Source organism: Rosa chinensis, unplaced genomic scaffold, assembly GCF_002994745.2.
Source record: "Rosa chinensis cultivar Old Blush unplaced genomic scaffold, RchiOBHm-V2 RchiOBHmChr0c44, whole genome shotgun sequence".
NCBI classification, from domain to species: domain Eukaryota; kingdom Viridiplantae; phylum Streptophyta; class Magnoliopsida; order Rosales; family Rosaceae; genus Rosa; species Rosa chinensis.
In genome coordinates, this window is record NW_020126851.1 from 99,942 (window position 1) to 116,799 (window position 16,858).

General features: G+C 39.0%; 2 protein-coding genes, 2 long non-coding RNA genes and 3 pseudogenes across 6 annotated transcripts; 5 read left to right on the forward strand and 2 right to left on the reverse strand.

Annotated features, from left to right (window-relative positions):
• Window positions 1-176: 176 nt before the first annotated feature.
• LOC112181438 lies at window positions 177-675 on the forward strand. Its single transcript, XR_002928860.2, has 3 exons — window positions 177-213; window positions 315-433; window positions 536-675. It is a non-coding gene; the product is annotated as an uncharacterized LOC112181438 (long non-coding RNA).
• Window positions 676-748: 73 nt separating this feature from the next.
• On the forward strand, window positions 749-1,348 carry LOC121050912. Its single transcript, XR_005804319.1, has 3 exons — window positions 749-845; window positions 995-1,041; window positions 1,191-1,348. It is a non-coding gene; the product is annotated as an uncharacterized LOC121050912 (long non-coding RNA).
• Window positions 1,349-2,069: 721 nt separating this feature from the next.
• LOC112181433 (eukaryotic initiation factor 4A-III homolog B-like) lies at window positions 2,070-3,476 on the reverse strand. Its single transcript, XM_040512344.1, has 3 exons — window positions 3,390-3,476; window positions 2,678-3,097; window positions 2,070-2,577 (listed from the first exon to the last, which is right to left on the reverse strand). Exons 1-3 carry the CDS (start codon window positions 3,474-3,476, stop codon window positions 2,089-2,091), a joined length of 996 nt encoding a protein of 331 aa, XP_040368278.1. The 3' UTR covers window positions 2,070-2,088.
• Window positions 3,328-4,494, forward strand: LOC121050910. 3 transcript variants are annotated; one of them, XM_040512341.1, is made up of 2 exons: window positions 3,328-3,692; window positions 3,859-4,494. In XM_040512341.1, the coding sequence occupies exons 1-2, from the start codon at window positions 3,485-3,487 to the stop codon at window positions 4,131-4,133; spliced, it is 483 nt and encodes a 160-aa protein (XP_040368275.1). In that variant the 5' UTR covers window positions 3,328-3,484; the 3' UTR covers window positions 4,134-4,494. The 3 variants fall into 3 exon arrangements, with proteins under 3 accessions (XP_040368275.1, XP_040368276.1, XP_040368277.1); XM_040512342.1 differs by having other exon boundaries at window positions 3,328-3,674; XM_040512343.1 differs by having other exon boundaries at window positions 3,328-3,659.
• Window positions 4,495-5,384: 890 nt separating this feature from the next.
• LOC112181440 lies at window positions 5,385-9,911 on the forward strand (annotated as a pseudogene).
• A 2,361-nt stretch (window positions 9,912-12,272) lies between these two features.
• On the reverse strand, window positions 12,273-13,876 carry LOC112181431 (annotated as a pseudogene).
• Window positions 13,877-15,851: 1,975 nt separating this feature from the next.
• LOC112181441 lies at window positions 15,852-16,854 on the forward strand (annotated as a pseudogene).
• Window positions 16,855-16,858: the final 4 nt, after the last annotated feature.

A 16,858-nucleotide genomic window follows, 5' to 3' on the forward strand; every position in this document is an offset into this window, starting at 1 on the left:
TAAAAAAAGTTATGCTGATGATCGTGATGTGATAAAAAAAGTTATGCTGATAGTGATGTGAACCATCACATCACTATCATCGTGAGTTATCACATCACTAGCATCACTATCATGGTAACTCATGAACCATCGTGAGCCCTTGTGCAACATAAAAAAAGTTATGCTGGAAGAACATAAAATGGTTTCAAACAGGCTCTATAGGTCGGTGAAAAAGTAAGACATCTTATTTTGAGTAAGCCTTTTGTTATATGTATTCTCTAGCAATTGTCATGATGTAATGATTCTGATACTTGGTGTTGTGTTATAATTTCTAGGTTCACACAGAGGAACATTCTAAGGATTTACCCCAAAGAAACTTAAAGTTGCCTCCTCAAATTATCAACCACATATTGAATGGATGCATGGAGCTCAAATGGTTGTGTCTAATATGCAGGTTAGTTTTCCAGTTTCATGAAACTGATTAGAACCTGATAATATGTCAATGACCTTGACCGATAAGAAATATAACCTGACTGCACAGAAAATTTTATGACAGGGATGTGATAACTCACGATGGTTCATGCATGGGATGTTTAGAGCCAATGATGAGGCCCTGCCTTTTTTATGCACAAGGGCTCAAATGATGAGATTTTTGATCCTAAAAAGACCTTGGTAGTGACAAAGACATTGAAGATGAGGACAATTTATTTACTTTGAGTTAAATTTTTGGCATATTAGCAATAATCTCAGAGGATTGATGTTAATATACAGGTGAAAGCATTTATGGCCAATGGATGTCACTTGGATTTTAATCAAACCCCCTTTGATTCATTCTCCCCACAGACTTCTACACAAAAGTTAGTAAGGTCCGTTTTTGTTTTTCTGATAATTCCATAATTTGATTCCTATTTTTAGTTATTGTTGAAATCAGTTACATTCCTATCGTATAACATAGTATACTCACATTGCTAAATATCTCAGCACTCATTGCACTCTATGTTTCACTTCACATAAGTATTTTGCAGAGCTCTGATCACGTCATATGCAGCTGGTTGTTTATAGGTAACCTCATCTCTACATTCCAATCCCTCATTGATTAATGTTTGTGCTTACTCCATACAAAACCATTTCAATGATTTCAATTTACAGAACCAAATAATCACTCTTTCTTATTGATTGACATTATTACTTATGTTTTCCAATTACAACAGCTCAGCTCAAATTTCGGAGGACTTATCATTTGTTGCAAATGACGAATCAGACTTTGTACATAAGCACCTGCTGTTGTGAGGATATAATATATAATGTAACAATGTAGTTACGATATAATATATAATTTAACAATGTAATATAACAATGTTTCTAAATTCAGTAGCATCGAATCAAACATTATTCCCGCAGCATCGCGCGGGTGCATTTTCTAGTCTAAACTAACGGAGGCTTTTAAAACGTTAGGCACGTGGTCACGTGCTGTCACTGCCCAAACACTGTAGGTGCACTGAATACACTCCCGAAAGGGATCCCTTGAGTTACATTTGCTTATGTTATGCAGTTTTTATAAATCACCGAGTACAATAAACTTCAATTCAATTTCAACAACATTCAAAGATGCACACAATAAGTTTGGGCTCAAGATCGAAGCTCTGACGGTAGGGTGGTCGCTTGGGTCTGTCCTAGGTGGACTTTTTGGGCCGGTGGTTAACCCTAGTGCACTACAAATGGAATGTGGGCTGGGATCTCTTAGGTCCAAAACAATTATTGGGTTTCTATACCCAGTATTTAGTTATTTTTTTGGTTAGCAAGCCTATTATTATGTAGCATTGGTTCATAGTTGAATAAGCTTACTTTAAATAAGTGAGCAAGACAAGTCAAATGAATGATCCTATCCTATGTATTACCGTGGTGTTTCACCACAACTTCTTGTCTATGTGTAGATGGTAGCGGAAGAATATGTGATGGTCATTCTGACCTCTCTTTTATATCAATGAAAATTCCTAAATAGTTTTACTCAAAAAAAAAAAAAAAAAAAAAGAGTCGCACACAATAAGGACGTCGTCAAGATATCAGTCAAAATAAACAGACTTTAATGTGCTGATTGCAACCTCTAGCTCATATTAAATCAGCCACATTCATGGGCATCTCATCAATCTGGGTACTGTAGTACTGTTCAATGTCTCTTAAAATCCTGATATCATCGTTCTTGACAAAGTTGATTGCCACACCTTTGCGTCCAAAACGACCCGAACGACCAATTCTATGAATGTACAGCTCTCGATTGTTTGGAAGATCATAGTTGATAACCAACGAAACGTGTTGAACATCGATGCCTCGAGCCCAAACATCTGTTGTGATGAGGATTTGTGATTCACTGTTCTTAAAGTCTTTCATTATAGCATCTCTCTCTTTCTGAGGCATGTCTCCATGCATTGAAGACACAGTGAAGTTATTGCTCCGCAACTTTTCGCTGAGCCAATCGACCTTTCGCTTTGTGTTGCAGAAAACAACAGCTTGTGTAATCGTAAGGGTATCATAGAGATCACAGAGAGTATCAAACTTCCAATCTTCTCTTTCAACTGAAACAAAAAATTGCTTGATTCCCTGCAGTTAGAAATACACAATTAATATTCACATATATTTGAAACTTGAAGGCAGCATCATATATATCAAGCAACATAATTATAAAATTATATATACGTACCTGTAAAGTCAGCTCATCACGCTTGACCAAGATCCTTACGGGATCAGTCATGAATAGTTTAGTCATCTCGAGAATTTCATTTGGAAGTGTGGCAGAAATCAAGCATACTTGGACTTCATGCGAAAGATAGCGGTAGACGTTGTAAATCTGATCCTTGAAGCCTCTGCTCAACATTTCATCAGATTCATCGAGAATTAATAATTTAATTTGTCGAGGATGTAGAGTTTTCCTGTCGAGCATGTCATAGACTCTACCGGGAGTTCCAGACACCACATGAACTCCGTTCTCTAGCCTTCTGATATCTTCACCCAAGCTTTTGCCTCCTATGCATGAATATTTAGGTAATTTCCAATTGCCAATATCACTTTCTCTGTCTGGGCCGCCAATTCCCTCGTTGGAGAAAGTATCAATGCCTGAACCCTAGAATACAACGTAAATAGTTAGGCACGTACTTGACAAATAAGCCCTAATTAGCGATAACCCTAAACCTAGATATCAAATTAAGTAAAATTCGATCAAACGACAAATCATCATGTAAAGAAACAGACCCTAGCAGTAACCCTAACCCTAGGTAGTAAAGTAAATAAAAGAGTAAACCACTCCAATAAAACTAAAACAAAAAACTTTAGGTAGAAAAGGATATCATACTCTCTGGAGGCAGTGTCAACGATTTGGCAAGCGGCGAGTGCAATCATTGATGTCTTTCCGGTACCGGACTGCGCCTGGGCGATAACATCCCTGCGCTCAATAATGGGTCTGATGGCCCGTTGCTGGATAGCTGAGGGCTTCTCAAAGCCATGGTTGTAGATGCCTCGGAGGAGCTCTTCTTTAAGGCACATATCGTCGAAGCTCATTATCGGCTCTATACCTTCAGATTCCGAGGTCACAAACTTGAGCTTCTCCTCTACGGTGTTTTTGACACCCCGTATCGTTTGGCTTGCCCTGGAGGTTGCGGTTGCTGCCATGCTTAAACAAAAACTTGGTTCGACTTCTGTGGGTATATTATGTCAAAAGAGTAGGGAGTCCCTCTTTTATATAAGCTATATGAAGATTAGACCTTCCTTATTGTCTGAGGAAACCTTCCAAATCAGACTCTAATAAAATCTTGCAATCTTCCTATTCCTTATTGTCTGAGCACTTTAAAACCTACCAAATCAGTGACTAGGCTTTCAATTTCACAGATCTAAGATATTCTAGGGTTGATGAGGAGTACGCATCCGTCAGGAACGAGCTGATGCTGATGAATATCAGAGCTGGCAGAGAGGATTACATCATGAACAAGCCTCTTCCGATTGTGAGTGTGAGTAGCGATGAGGAGTTACGAGCAGAATTCGCCAAGAGGGGCAAAACCTTCCGAGTCTACATCGATAACAACCGACGTTATCAGAAGGCTGAGATTCACCATACTGCAAAAGTGGAGTTCGGCCTCGACATCTCTCTCGATCCACCAAATTAGCTAACACCATACTCACAATCCTTCTTTCGGGTGTTTAACATTGTGAATTTGTGATACGATTAGTTAGACATTTGATCAAGCTGGCTCGCTCTATATGCTTTGTTGTGTTTGTTACTCTTTATATTTCTCGTTGTAAACAGCATGAACCTCCACTAAAGAACAGGAATTGCAATACAGAAAATATAGCTTATTTCTATGCAATACAGAGTAGCGGTGAACTACTTGATTATCCTTGTTGAGAAAGATTACTGGTTATACTCACCGTTTTGGGCCACAGATCGTCACTGTTGTACTTGATCAGTGAGTTTATGAGGCCCAGTCTGACCCAAAAGTATATAATATATTGCTGCAGTTATTATTATTATTATTATTTTTTTTTTTTTTTGGGTCGATGAAAGGCGGGTTGAGAATGATCGGAGCTTTTTCTAGAGCTCCAAAGGAACCCCGGTAGGCTCCGATCTACAGAAGCCCTCAAATTCATAGTGTTGCCGTCGCAGGAGTTTTCTCCACGCGCCGCCGCCATTCCATATACTATTTCGATTTCGTCGGGAACGGTGTTCGATCAGCTTCTTTGTGACGATGACTCAGATTTGGTGTCATTGGGACCTCGCTCTAGTTTTTCAATGTAAGTTCTAAGTTCATAGCATTATGGGTTTTTGTTGGGTTTTCAATTTCTGGTTGAACAACTCTATAGGATGATTAAACGCATTAATTTATGCTCTAAACTTCTAAGCCCTGATGCCCATCACCCCTCAAGCGTCTTAGTTAAGCACAGAGGTGCCTGTGGAGCAGCTAGCTTTAGGTAGAACGGTTGAGTTTCTGTGGGTTGTTCATATGCTCGTTACTCCATTCTTTCTATGAAAATAAAATGTTTTTAATGCTATCCCTAGCTATTCAAGATTCTAGATTGATAAAAATAAAAATAAAAAACCATTTAATATGAAAATTGTGTACCTCCCATGTATGGTGATAGGTATCTCCTAGTCCTAGGACCATTGTTAATTGCCTTTTGGTTATTGAGAAAAAGCAAGAAAGATAGGGATAACCATGTAGTAAAAACGAAGGGAATCTGTTATGCTGTTTCAATTTCTGCAATGCTAAGGTAAATAGGTGAATGCTTATAAATTTTCATTAACTTCATTGCTGGCCGGGATACCTTTTAGTTATAATTTTGAAGAGATCCGTCATGGAACCTGAAGACTGCAACAGACTACCCTTTTGTCCTTGTGATGGCAATTGGTTGCTTCTTGATGTCAGTGCTTTTGCTGCAAATTAAAGAGGTCTAATGAAGTCCTTCTGATCATTAAGGTTTGGGCTGATATATATGCCAAAAACCATTACAAATCACTCGATCACCGAAGCTTTTATTTCAAGCAACAAGATTCAAAGAACTTGAGCAGCAAATGTAAGTTCTTTAACTTTGAATGTTATGGTCAGCTGCATATTTAATCTTTTTATCTTTCTTGAGCTCTTATCTTTTTGATATTTGTTTATAATTTCTCCTTCATTTAAATTCTACTCCCCTTTATGAATAGATTTGGTGGCTGAGATCAAGGAACTAAAAGAGAAAAAACAGATAGAGGACGATATTCTTCTGGCTGTTGCTGCTGGAAACAGGCAATCTATAGTTCCACATCTGGAGTATGAATACCTTGATATCAGCATTCATGAGGACTTGTATAAACTTGTCGAATATTCATGTGAAGAGCTTAGCTCGACGAAAGAACAGTTGAATAAGGCTATGAGACTTTATACTACCTTTTTGGAGCCAATGTTGGGTATTCCTTCTCGGCCTCATGGTTCAGAGGATGATGAAGATGTGGACAAAGCTAGGAAGGGGCCTATGAATTGTACTGTATCAAGCAATGGAGAAAGTGATGGAAGTCCTGGTGGTGAGACTACCATGGTAAATTTTAAGCAGCCTAAATCTGGGGGTAATGAAGATGAAAATGCTTTAGCAGATGGGGCAAGTTCTAGGAATAGTTTGGCTAATGGGGATACCTTAGCCAAAGAAGATGGCAGTTGCGACGCAGATAATGCCTGCAGGGATGATTCAATCTGTAATAACATTTGGGTAGAGAAAGAAGTCATAGAACAAAAGAATATGAGTATCCCTGATAAAATGCATGGGTCAAGTAAACCGGTTGACTCCATTGATCGAGTAGGCAATTCCAATGCATCATTTGCAGTTGGAGGAGAAAATAACCATGGAAGAATCAGCTTGGAAGTGACATCAGGTCTGTATTTCGTTCCTTTTATCCCTGCTTCTTAAGTTTTGGTTTCTGTTTGTTCTTGAGCCACCCATGCTTTGATATATTTCTCTCTGGAGTTGCAATAATACTGAAATTCTGAGTTTGTTTTTAATTTAAGGGTCTGTTGCAACTACCTCAAGACCCTACGACTCCATTAGTGAAAATGAGCAGTCAAAGAAAACTAATACTGACACTGCTGTTCCTTCATCAGAGGTATGATTCTTGAGTATTGGCATCTTTGACTGAGTTTAGTTGATATCATCAATTGGTTTTTATTAGGTACTGATATTCATTTTGGTGCTTCAGGGTGGTGATATTGTAAAACCTGCTTCATTTGGTAATGGGGTGATTACAGAAAGCACTAAAGTCAACAGTCGTCATGAAGAATCTGTTGGGCCCTCTAAAATTGAGAAGGAATAAGGTGAATTATCACCTGTCGGTGATTATGGGGAGGATAACTTCGTTGTCTCTGGAGACGCTGGGGTGCTGGCTTTGCCTAAGGAAAACCATGGTGTTGAAAGGCAATATCAATCTGGAAACGGGGAAGAAATTTGCTCTCAGGATGCTGGGGAAAATGATGCAGACGCTGATGATGAAAACAGTGAAAATGTTTCTGAGGCAGGTGAAGATGCCTCTGGCAGTGAGACAGCTGGTGATGAGTGTTCCCGAGAAGAGCATGGAGAGGAGAAGGATGCTGAACATGACGACGTTGATGGTAAGGCTGAGAGTGAAGGAGAGGCTGAAGGGATGGCTGATGGGCACCTTGTTGGAGATGGCTGTTCTTTGCAATTGCCAGAACGTTTTCTTATGTCTGTGAAGCCTCTTGCAAAGCATGTATCGGTACGTTTAGTTGACGAAAAGAAAGACTCTCGTGTTTTTTATGGAAATGATAACTTCTATGTGCTCTATAGGCTTCATCAAGTAAGTATATGCTTTTCTTTTCTTTTTTTAATTTTTTGCATCAAGTTCATTTCTGTATATAGTGCTAGAGATATACTTATAGCTGGATTTCTTTGAATTTGCCAGATTTTATACGAAAGGATTTTATCTGCAAAATCAAATTCAGTAGGAGCAGAAACTAAGTGGAGAACTTCCAAGGATGGCAACCCTCCAGATCTTTATGGCAGGTATTTGCACATCAACTATGATCTTGTATATAGATTGTAATTGTGACAACTGCTCAAAACATTTTTATCTTGGGTGATTTATTCTCTTACTTACTGTGCAGGTTTATGAGTGCACTGTACAACTTGCTTGATGGATCTGCAGATAATGCAAAATTTGAGGATGAGTGCCGAGCTATTATTGGAAATCAGTCGTACATCTTATTCACATTGGACAAGTTAATATATAAATTTGTTAAACAGGTATCCTCACTTGGTTTTCTATGCTCTCTGTGTGTGCGTGGTCTCTGTGTGGCCGCCCCCCTCTCTCCCTCCTTCTGTTCCCCCCCCCCCTCCTCCTCTCTCCTTTTTCTGCCAGTGTTCTGAATTGGGGTTCTTTATGCAGCTTCAAACGGTTGCAACTGATGAGATGGACAATAAGCTTCTTCAGTTATATGAATATGAAAAGTCTCGGAAAAAAGGGAAGCTAATTGATTCTGTCTATTTTGAAAACACACGTGTCCTTGTTCACGAGAACATTTACAGATTGGAATTCGTAAGTCATCCAACACTTGTCTTCCCAAACCCCGAAACCCTAAATTTGCTTTTCTGTCAGATTTGATGATATATTTTCTTTGACTTCTCTTTGTAGTTCTCTGCACCCTCCCGGCTGTCCATCCAGCTGATGGACAGCGTGAGTGAAAAGCCTGAGGCGTCGGCAGTTTCTATGGAACCTAATTTTTCATCTTATCTGCACAATGATTTCCTGTCACTTTATCCTGGCAAAAAGGAGCCACATGGAATTACGAGGTGATAATGTGCTCTTCAGATTTTACACTGTATTAGAGGGTAACATTAGGTGTCTAGGCACTTAGTATCTTATTTAATATTGTTTAGGACCCTATTTCTCTGTCTTAATTGTGGTTTTTTTTTTTTTTTTTTTAATTTTTAATTTCCATTCTTTAATGGTTCTCATCTTATATGGATAGCAAGAAGATTTGATACATGCTTGAAATTATTATACTTCTTTGAAGAAACATAGTAGTAAACTAGTAAATGAAGTATTTTAACTGATGTAGTTCCTATTTTTTCTCTTGCTCATATCATTATACCTTTCTGTTGTACCCTTTTCCAGAAACAAGCGCAAATATGCAGGGCAAGATGAATCCACTGCGTTTTCCAATGCCATGGAGGATGTTCAATTAGTCAATGGGTTGGAGTGTAAAATAGCTTGCAACTCATCCAAGGTATCTCATCTCTTGCCTTTGCATGCTCGTTAAATTACTTATCACCCTTCGCTTGTTGACAATACAAACAATCAATTGGCAAGTGTTTTGGAAAGGACTTCTCATATGAAAGCATATTTTCATGTTCTTTTCATGGTCATCCAGTCGGACCTTTTAAGATGCTCTCTTTATATATGATCAAACTAAAAAGTCATGGTCTATAATAAGGCAACCAGCAGTACTAAGGGATCTCTCTGTCTTCAAGAGTAAAAGGAAGTGTAACTGAAAGAAAACCATTAACCTTATTTATTTATTTTCTTTTATTTTCCTTTTGGGGGGGGGGGGGATAATGTAAGCACAGCTGCGAAAATAATATCTGTACATTTACATGCATGTTATGTTCCCACGGAGCTCTATTCATCAAAGTATCATGTGGCAGATCTCTTATGTTCTCGACACAGAAGATTACTTCTTCCGTATGAGAAGGAAAAGGAGAAAGAGTCCAGATCACCATATTGTGATCAGACGAGGGTACAGCGGTTCCACAAATTCTTGTCCGTCTCATAATAGCTTAGAATTCCTTTGAGATTGGACGCTCAAGGTAGACTCAAGAAAGATGTTGTTGAAACTCTTGTAGAAAATATCTTTCATTATCTTTCATATGCTATACTTGGTCGGAGTGAGATCTAACCCCTGGCTTTTCGTCTGTAGAAGCCATAGTTGCAGTGAAACAAAAAAGACTTCCTTGAGGTGACATCTACTTGATTTCCGACAGACTGGAGAAAGAGAATGGCCTGGACATGTAGCTTGTTGTGGTCAGAAGAGTGGCCTATGGCTCATTGTTGTGTATATAAAGTTGGTGTATGATAATTCCGTAGAAAAGGTACTGTTGTTGATCTTGTCGTAGATAGGACCTTTCATAAACACACCAAGTGTAACAGACATTGGTGAGATAGCAGAAAAGCCCCGAGTTTTAACGACCCCAAAGTGCTCGTACCTTTATATACAAGTCAGCTTCATACCCAGCAAAATTTGCAGGCATTTCTGCATCACTATTCTTTTTGCACGAGAAAGTTGTTTTTGCATATCAGGTTATTTAAGTTCCAATGTAAAATAGTGTAACAGTATTGTAACATTAGTAGCTTACAACTCTACTCAGTTCTTCATTTAATAATATATTGTTCTGCTTTGGAAAAATCTGTGGTTCGTGGTAATTTTGATCCTTCGTGTTGATATCTATTTTGCCAGGATACAGGTATTTTTTTTTTTTTTTTCACTTTCAGTTTTTAACAATGTTAGTTAAATCTGGGTGGACAATAAGTCTGTGATGTGGTTACGATAGATTGAACCAAACACGTGGGGCCATGACGTGTCCTCGTATATGCAAAAGGGAAACGGACTCCTCGATTTAGGATCCACTCTTAGCCATGCCTAACTTTCTCACTCCACTTGAGACTTTGAGAGGCTTCAGCTCCGCTACATTAACCGTATTTGGTTTTACAGAAATGCCATTCGCAACTTGAAAATTAACTATTGTTACATGCATTTGAAATGGATTTAAATTTTCTCCAAATGTTCTAATTATTCTACTTCAAGAATGATCGGTGCAAAATTGTGCAGTGCTAATTGCTAAAGCTTTTAATATTCTGATTGTAGCTGCTGTTAATTAGTTGACCAACTAATAAATTTATGGGCTCTTTACACTTATAGTTGAGACTGACTGATTCTTTAACACTCGCAAAAACAACAAAGTAGGTGGTCATTTGCCGTACTTCTTCCTAATGCATCGTGTATGTTTACATCTCCTTGGATCTTCATGGGATCTCAGATTCTTATTTGATTCATACTTATCAAAATCTCATTATGGTCTTTCTAATTCACAAAGTTTTATTTAAAGTAGTATTACTCTTGCTTTTATTATTGATGTATTGAATAAAGAGAGTTCTCCTAATTAAGACGAGTTCTGCTATGCATTAAAACTCCGTCTCACTCAAAAAAAAAAAAAAAACTAATGTTAAAAGAGAAGTGATCTTGAACACTAGACTTTTCTGCTTTGCCACCGGTGCATACCTCTTTATTTAATCTCCATCATTACTATTAAATCCAAAAATAAAGTGACCATAAAATCTCAATTTTTTTTGAAAAATCCCATGACAAGAGCAAATCCGAGACATCCCAGGGGCATTATGGTAATAAAACCGGCGGGCAGAGGAGTGTGTGTAGTGTTGGGAAGAAAATCTAGTTAAAAAAGAGGAGAGAGAGAGAGAGAGAGAGAGAGAGAGAGAGAGAGAAACGCAAAGCACGGGGGCATTCGTGACATCCACTCCCTCCCTATCTCTGCCCATTTTTCTCTCTTTCAATTTTTCCCCGAATCCCAAATCCCTCTTCTTTTTCTATCTGGGTTTTCTTCTCCCAACAACTTGGGGGGTTTTTCTCAATCACATATCACAATGGATTCTATCTCTTCCTGCTCTCCTGTTTTCCCCAAAGACCTGGCCAAGAAGAAGAGGGTAAGCCCTCTCAATTTTCTTTCCCTTATTTCTGTGGTTGCATGTGTGTGCATGTGTGAGAAAATGTTGCGGGAAATGGAAGCGAAGATTGAAGATTGAATTTTTGAATTATGGATTGGCTAATTTGTGAAATTTTACGTTAAACGATTATATATTTTGGGAATTGAATTATGTTCTTACTTTGATTTGGTTATGTTTCTCAGACGAACCGGTTAGCGACATTGAAGCAGAGCAAGCTTGATGTTCGCCGTGAGCAGTGGCTTTCACATGGTATGTTTTGCATTCTCTCAAATTTTTTTTTTTTTTTTGGAGGAAGAAGAATAATAATCCAATTGTATTTTTGGGTAAAGAGTTTTGTTTGTGGCTTTCTAAGTATAAGTTTTGATTCTTGTATGAGTTATGTTTGATTAGTTTCGGATGACCTTTCGTAATAAATCGACCAGTTTGAGTAAAATTAAGGTAATTTGCTTGGTAGAGGTGACTCTCGGAAGTCGTCTTATGTTGTAGCCCGAGTTGAAGGCGATTAGGTTGGTTAGGGATTGGGCCTGCTTGACTCATGGATGTCATCGCAGATGACGGACCCGTAACTGAGGTTGCTCTTTGGGAGAGGTGTGGGGATTTTATGTCCATCACCGGCTGTTCCCGCTTTATGTAACCGTATTTTATGGAATATAATGCTTCTTTCTTTCTCAAAATTTTTTTAAGTCAGAAAGGGATATGATTGTGTTTCTCTATCCTTATCAATTTATATTAGAAATTCATCATTCACTTATCATCCACTTAATTAGAGTAGGGGGATATATGATGGTTTGGTTTCCATTCAATACAAATTAGTGGCATCCAAATAGCTAGTTAGGACCTATAAATATTGGTATCATTTGCAGGCTTAGCAAAATCATCAAAGTATAATCAACTTAGACAATAAAAAATGCACACAAGGTCGTCAAAAACAAATGGGCTTTGACGTACGTGTCATGTCAACATAAAAGATAAATATAATAAAATTTCACTATTATCTGCTGCTGGCCTACTGCTCGCAACCTCTAGCTCATAGTAAATCAGCCGCATTCATGGGCATCTCGTCAATCTGTGTATTGTTCAATGTCTCTTAGGATCCTGATATCATCTTTCTTGACAAAGTTTATTGCCGCACCCTTTCGTCCAAACCGACCCGAACGACCAATCCTATGTATGTATAGCTCTCGATTATTTGGAAGATCATAGTTGATAACCAGCGAAACCTGCTGAACATCGATGCCCAGAGCCCAAACATCAGTTGTGATGAGGACTCGTGAAAGACCTTTCTGAAACTCTTTCATAATAGCATCAGCTCGCTCCTTCTGAGGCATGTCTCCATGCGTTGCAGACACAGAAAAGTTACTAGTCCGCATCTTTTCAGTAAGCCAGTCCACTTTTCGCCTTATGTTGCAGAAAATAACAGCTTGTGTGATCGTAAGGGTATCATAGAGATCGCACAGAGTATCAAACTTCTAATCTTCTTTTTCAATTGCAACGAAAAATTGCTTGATTCCCTGCGCCATGACCACACACATTTAGTACACAATATTGCATTCGAATAGTAATGCATCATCATCAAAAATATGAAACAACATTATTCCTCGTGTATATTAACTTACCTCCAAAGTCAGCTCGTCACATTTAACCAGGATCCTTATAGGATCGGTCATGAACTTGTTGGTCATCTCCAAAATTTCATTAGGGAGCGTCGCGGAGATCAAGCAAACTTGTAGGGTATCTTGTAGATGTCTGTAGACTTCGTAAATTTTCTTCTTGAAGCCTATGCTCAACATCTCATCAGATTCATCAAGAATTAGTAGTTTGATGTGTCGAGTGCGTAGACTTCCCTCTGAATCATGTCATGGACTCTACCGGGAGTTCCAGACACCACCTGAACTTCGTTTTCTAGCTTTCTGATATCCTCACCCACGCTTTTGCCTCCAATGCAGGAATGCGCTTGAATACTCATGTAGTTTCCCATTGCCAGTATCACTTTCTCTATCTGTGCCGCCAATTCCCTCGTTGGAGACAATATCAACACCTGAACCCTAGAATACATTGTAACTAATTAAACACATAACAAACAAGCCTCAACACTACCCCTAAACTTAACCGTAGATAGTAAAGTAAAATCCAATGAAACAAACTAGCTACGAGAACTTTATCAGGCTTTGAAACATGTGATGCTCTAAAATTTCCAAACGGAAAGGTCTACATGCAATAATGTGTTATTAATCCGATTGTGGTAAACTAAGTTAGCTCCGTATAGAGGTAGACTAATTTACGGTGCAATTTAAAATTTTAAATAGTATTGTCTAGGACTGTCGTCTACCATTAACATGTACTTGAATAAATCTTGAAAAATTATAAATAAGCCCTAACCCTATAGACTAGAACTAAAATCAATCAAACAAATTAGGGAACCTACTCTCTGGAGGAGGTGTCGACGGTTTGGCAAGAAGCTAGGGCAATCATGGAGGTCTTTCCAGTGCCAGATTGAGCCTGAGCTACGACGTCACGGCCCTCGATTATGGGTCTGATGGCCCTTTGCTGGATGGCGGAGGGCTTCTCGAAGCTGTAGTTGTAGATGCCTCGGAGGAGCTCGTCCTTGAGGTTCATTTGATCGAAGCTGATGATCGGCTTTATATCATCTGACGGCACAAACTCTAGCTTCTCCTTCAGCACCTTGCCGCCGCCCTGAACCAGTCAGATCATCCGAACCACGCTCGCTCTCGCGGTTGCTATTGCTGCCATGTTTGGTTTGTCGAGTTGCACCGAAAATATTTAGGTTAATTTGTTAGAGTTGTTTGAGAGAGTTACCTAGTAAGTCCCTTTTATAAGGTTTGGTGTACTTTGGCGTTCCTTACCGCCCAAGCAGCCTTTACAGGTTACCAAACCTGTATTCATCTAGGAAATATGTATTTTACCCTTTTTGATCTTGGAAATATGTATTATCCTTTTTTTTTTTTAATTCAACTCAGAATGACACGAATAAATACCTTCTACTACCAACATAATAATGGGTAAGTAAGAAAAAAGTGGCACGCTAGCACCACTCTCTATTACATCCAGTGCTCACTTATTAAAAGCGAGCCTATGAACTATGAAACATACATAGTAAATAGGCACACAAAAAAACACAAAAGTGCATAATTTCCTACAAAAGTAGGGAATAGAGAAGCAAAGAAAAACTAAACTAATTAGAAGGGCAACATCCTAATGGTCTAAAAGAACATTCCAGCCCAAAGCCCAAACAGATGGCCTGGTCAACCTCAACTAAGAGCTACCTCCTTCAACTCCTTGTATGGTCGTCGATACATGTCGTGACCACCCTCATCTCCACAGACCAGTGCCTCACATCGCAAAGAAACTGATGCCATCGAGTCTTCACCGACACCTAGAAACATATCTAAACCCACCACATCGTTAAAGCCATGACCGCATTCTCAACAGATCAGCCGCAAGACCGAGTCCAGCAACACCATCTTGTTCAATCTCCAAGTCAAGACTATCTCGAAATTCACAAAGCACTCTCTATATGCATCACCCGTCCAGCAGTGACACCACAAAGTCAGCGCGACTAAAATTGGCGCTGGCGTCTTGCTGCCACCAGACGAGCGTGGATAGTACTGAGAAGAACCTGTGCATGGGATTGGAAGAGAGAAAGCTAGGATTCTGTCCTTTTTCATACCATATGACTATGTTGCATGGGAAATATGTATTATCCTTCAAAAAGGGGTGTGACAATTATATGTTTTTTAAATCTTAGCCTGGCTCCTTATTTCAAAAAAAAAAAAAAGGGAAGTTCTTAGCTTGGCTCCTTATAGGCTGGAGCAGCCACTCTGGACTCTTGAGTACTATATTAGGTCTTGTCAGTGGTGATTGATCACTTGCTCAGTAACTGAGCCAAGAAAATATGATCTAGATATAATAGTGAATTAGTGACTAAACATAAGTGCGATTCCATTCAATTATTATCACATGTTTAACTTTGTTAATTTCTAGGTAAAATCCTAAACCCAGAAATAAGAAACTCGAACTCAAGCCTTGAGTTATTATTTAGTATACTAATTGGTAACCTAATCTGAATTCTCAAGGCAATGTTTTCTTTTAATTCGTTGCATATAGTGGTTAGTTTTAATACATAACTATACATGTATACAACGCTACACATTTGGATACATGTTACTACTTGTCCGTACAACGCGTACAGAAAGCAACCGCATTTTTAGCCTCAAGCTTTGGTGTTGCTTTGACCAATCTAGGAGGCATGGTACATAAGCCCATATTTTGGAGTTTCATGCTTGGTCTAGATCTGGAGTGCTCCGGAATCGAGCTAAGCCCTTACTTTGGAGGCAATATGCATACGAAACAAATCTTATAAAATTGTTTGATAATTTGAAATGGTAAAATACATATTTCCAAGATCAAAAAGGTTAAAATACATATTTCCTAGATGAATACAGGTTTGGTGACCTGTAAAGGCTGCTTGGGCGGTAAGGAACGCCAAAGTACACCAAACCTTATAAAAGGGACTTACTAGGTAACTCTCTCAAACAACTCTAACAAATTAACCTAAATATTTTCGGTGCAACTCGACAAACCAAACATGGCAGCAATAGCAACCGCGAGAGTGAGCGTGGTTCCGATGACCCGACCGGTTCAGGGCGGCGGCAAGGTGCTGAAGGAGAACCTGGAGTTTGTGCCGTCAGATGATATAAAGCCGATCATGAGCTTCGATCAGATGAACCTCAAGGACGAGCTCCTCTGAGGCATCTACAACTACGGCTTCGAGAAGCCCTCCGCCATCCAGCAAAGGGCCATCAGACCCATAATCAATGGTCGCGACGTCGTAGCTCAGGCTCAATCTGGCACTGGAAAGACCTCCATGATTGCCCTAGCTTCTTGCCAAACCGTCGACACCTCCTCCAGAGAGTAGGTTCCCTAATTTGTTTGATTGATTTTAGTTCTAGTCTATAGGGTTAGGGATTATTTATAATTTTTCAAGTTTTATTCAAGTACATGTTAATGGTAGACGACAGTCCTAGACAATACTATTTAAAATTTTAAGTTGCACCGCAAATTAGTCTACCTCTATACAGAGCTAACTTAGTTTACCACAATCGGATTAATAACACATTATTGCATGTAGACCTTTCCGTTTGGAAATTTTAGAGCATCACATGTTTCAAAGCCTGATAAAGTTCTCGTAGCTAGTTTGTTTCATTGGATTTTACTTTACTATCTACGTTTAAGTTTAGGGGTAGTGTTGAGGCTTGTTTGTTATGTGTTTAATTAGTTACAATGTATTCTAGGGTTCAGGTGTTGATATTGTCTCCAACGAGGGAATTGGCGGCACAGATAGAGAAAGTGATACTGGCAATGGGAAACTACATGAGTATTCAAGCGCATTCCTGCATTGGAGGCAAAAGCGTGGGTGAGGATATCAGAAAGCTAGAAAACGGAGTTCAGGTGGTGTCTGGAACTCCCGGTAGAGTCCATGACATGATTCAGAGGGAAGTCTACGCACTCGACACATCAAACTACTAATTCTTGATGAATCTGATGAGATGTTGAGCATAGGCTTCAAGAAGAAAATTTACGAAGTCTACAGAC

Excerpts from the sequence above, each read along its gene's own strand:
- LOC121050910 (XM_040512341.1), top strand. The coding sequence starts at position 3,485 with ATGCCTCGGAGGAGCTCTTCTTTAAGGCACATATCGTCGAAGCTCATT. Across the intron at positions 3,693-3,858 it reads GGGTATATTATGTCAAAAGA|ATCTAAGATATTCTAGGGTT; the intron begins GTAGGGAGTCCC and ends TCAATTTCACAG.
- LOC112181433 (XM_040512344.1), bottom strand. The coding sequence starts at position 3,476 with ATGGCTTTGAGAAGCCCTCAGCTATCCAGCAACGGGCCATCAGACCCA. Across the intron at positions 3,098-3,389 it reads TATCGCCCAGGCGCAGTCCG|GGTTCAGGCATTGATACTTT; the intron begins GTACCGGAAAGA and ends GTTGTATTCTAG. Across the intron at positions 2,578-2,677 it reads GTGATGAGCTGACTTTACAG|GGAATCAAGCAATTTTTTGT; the intron begins GTACGTATATAT and ends TTCTAACTGCAG.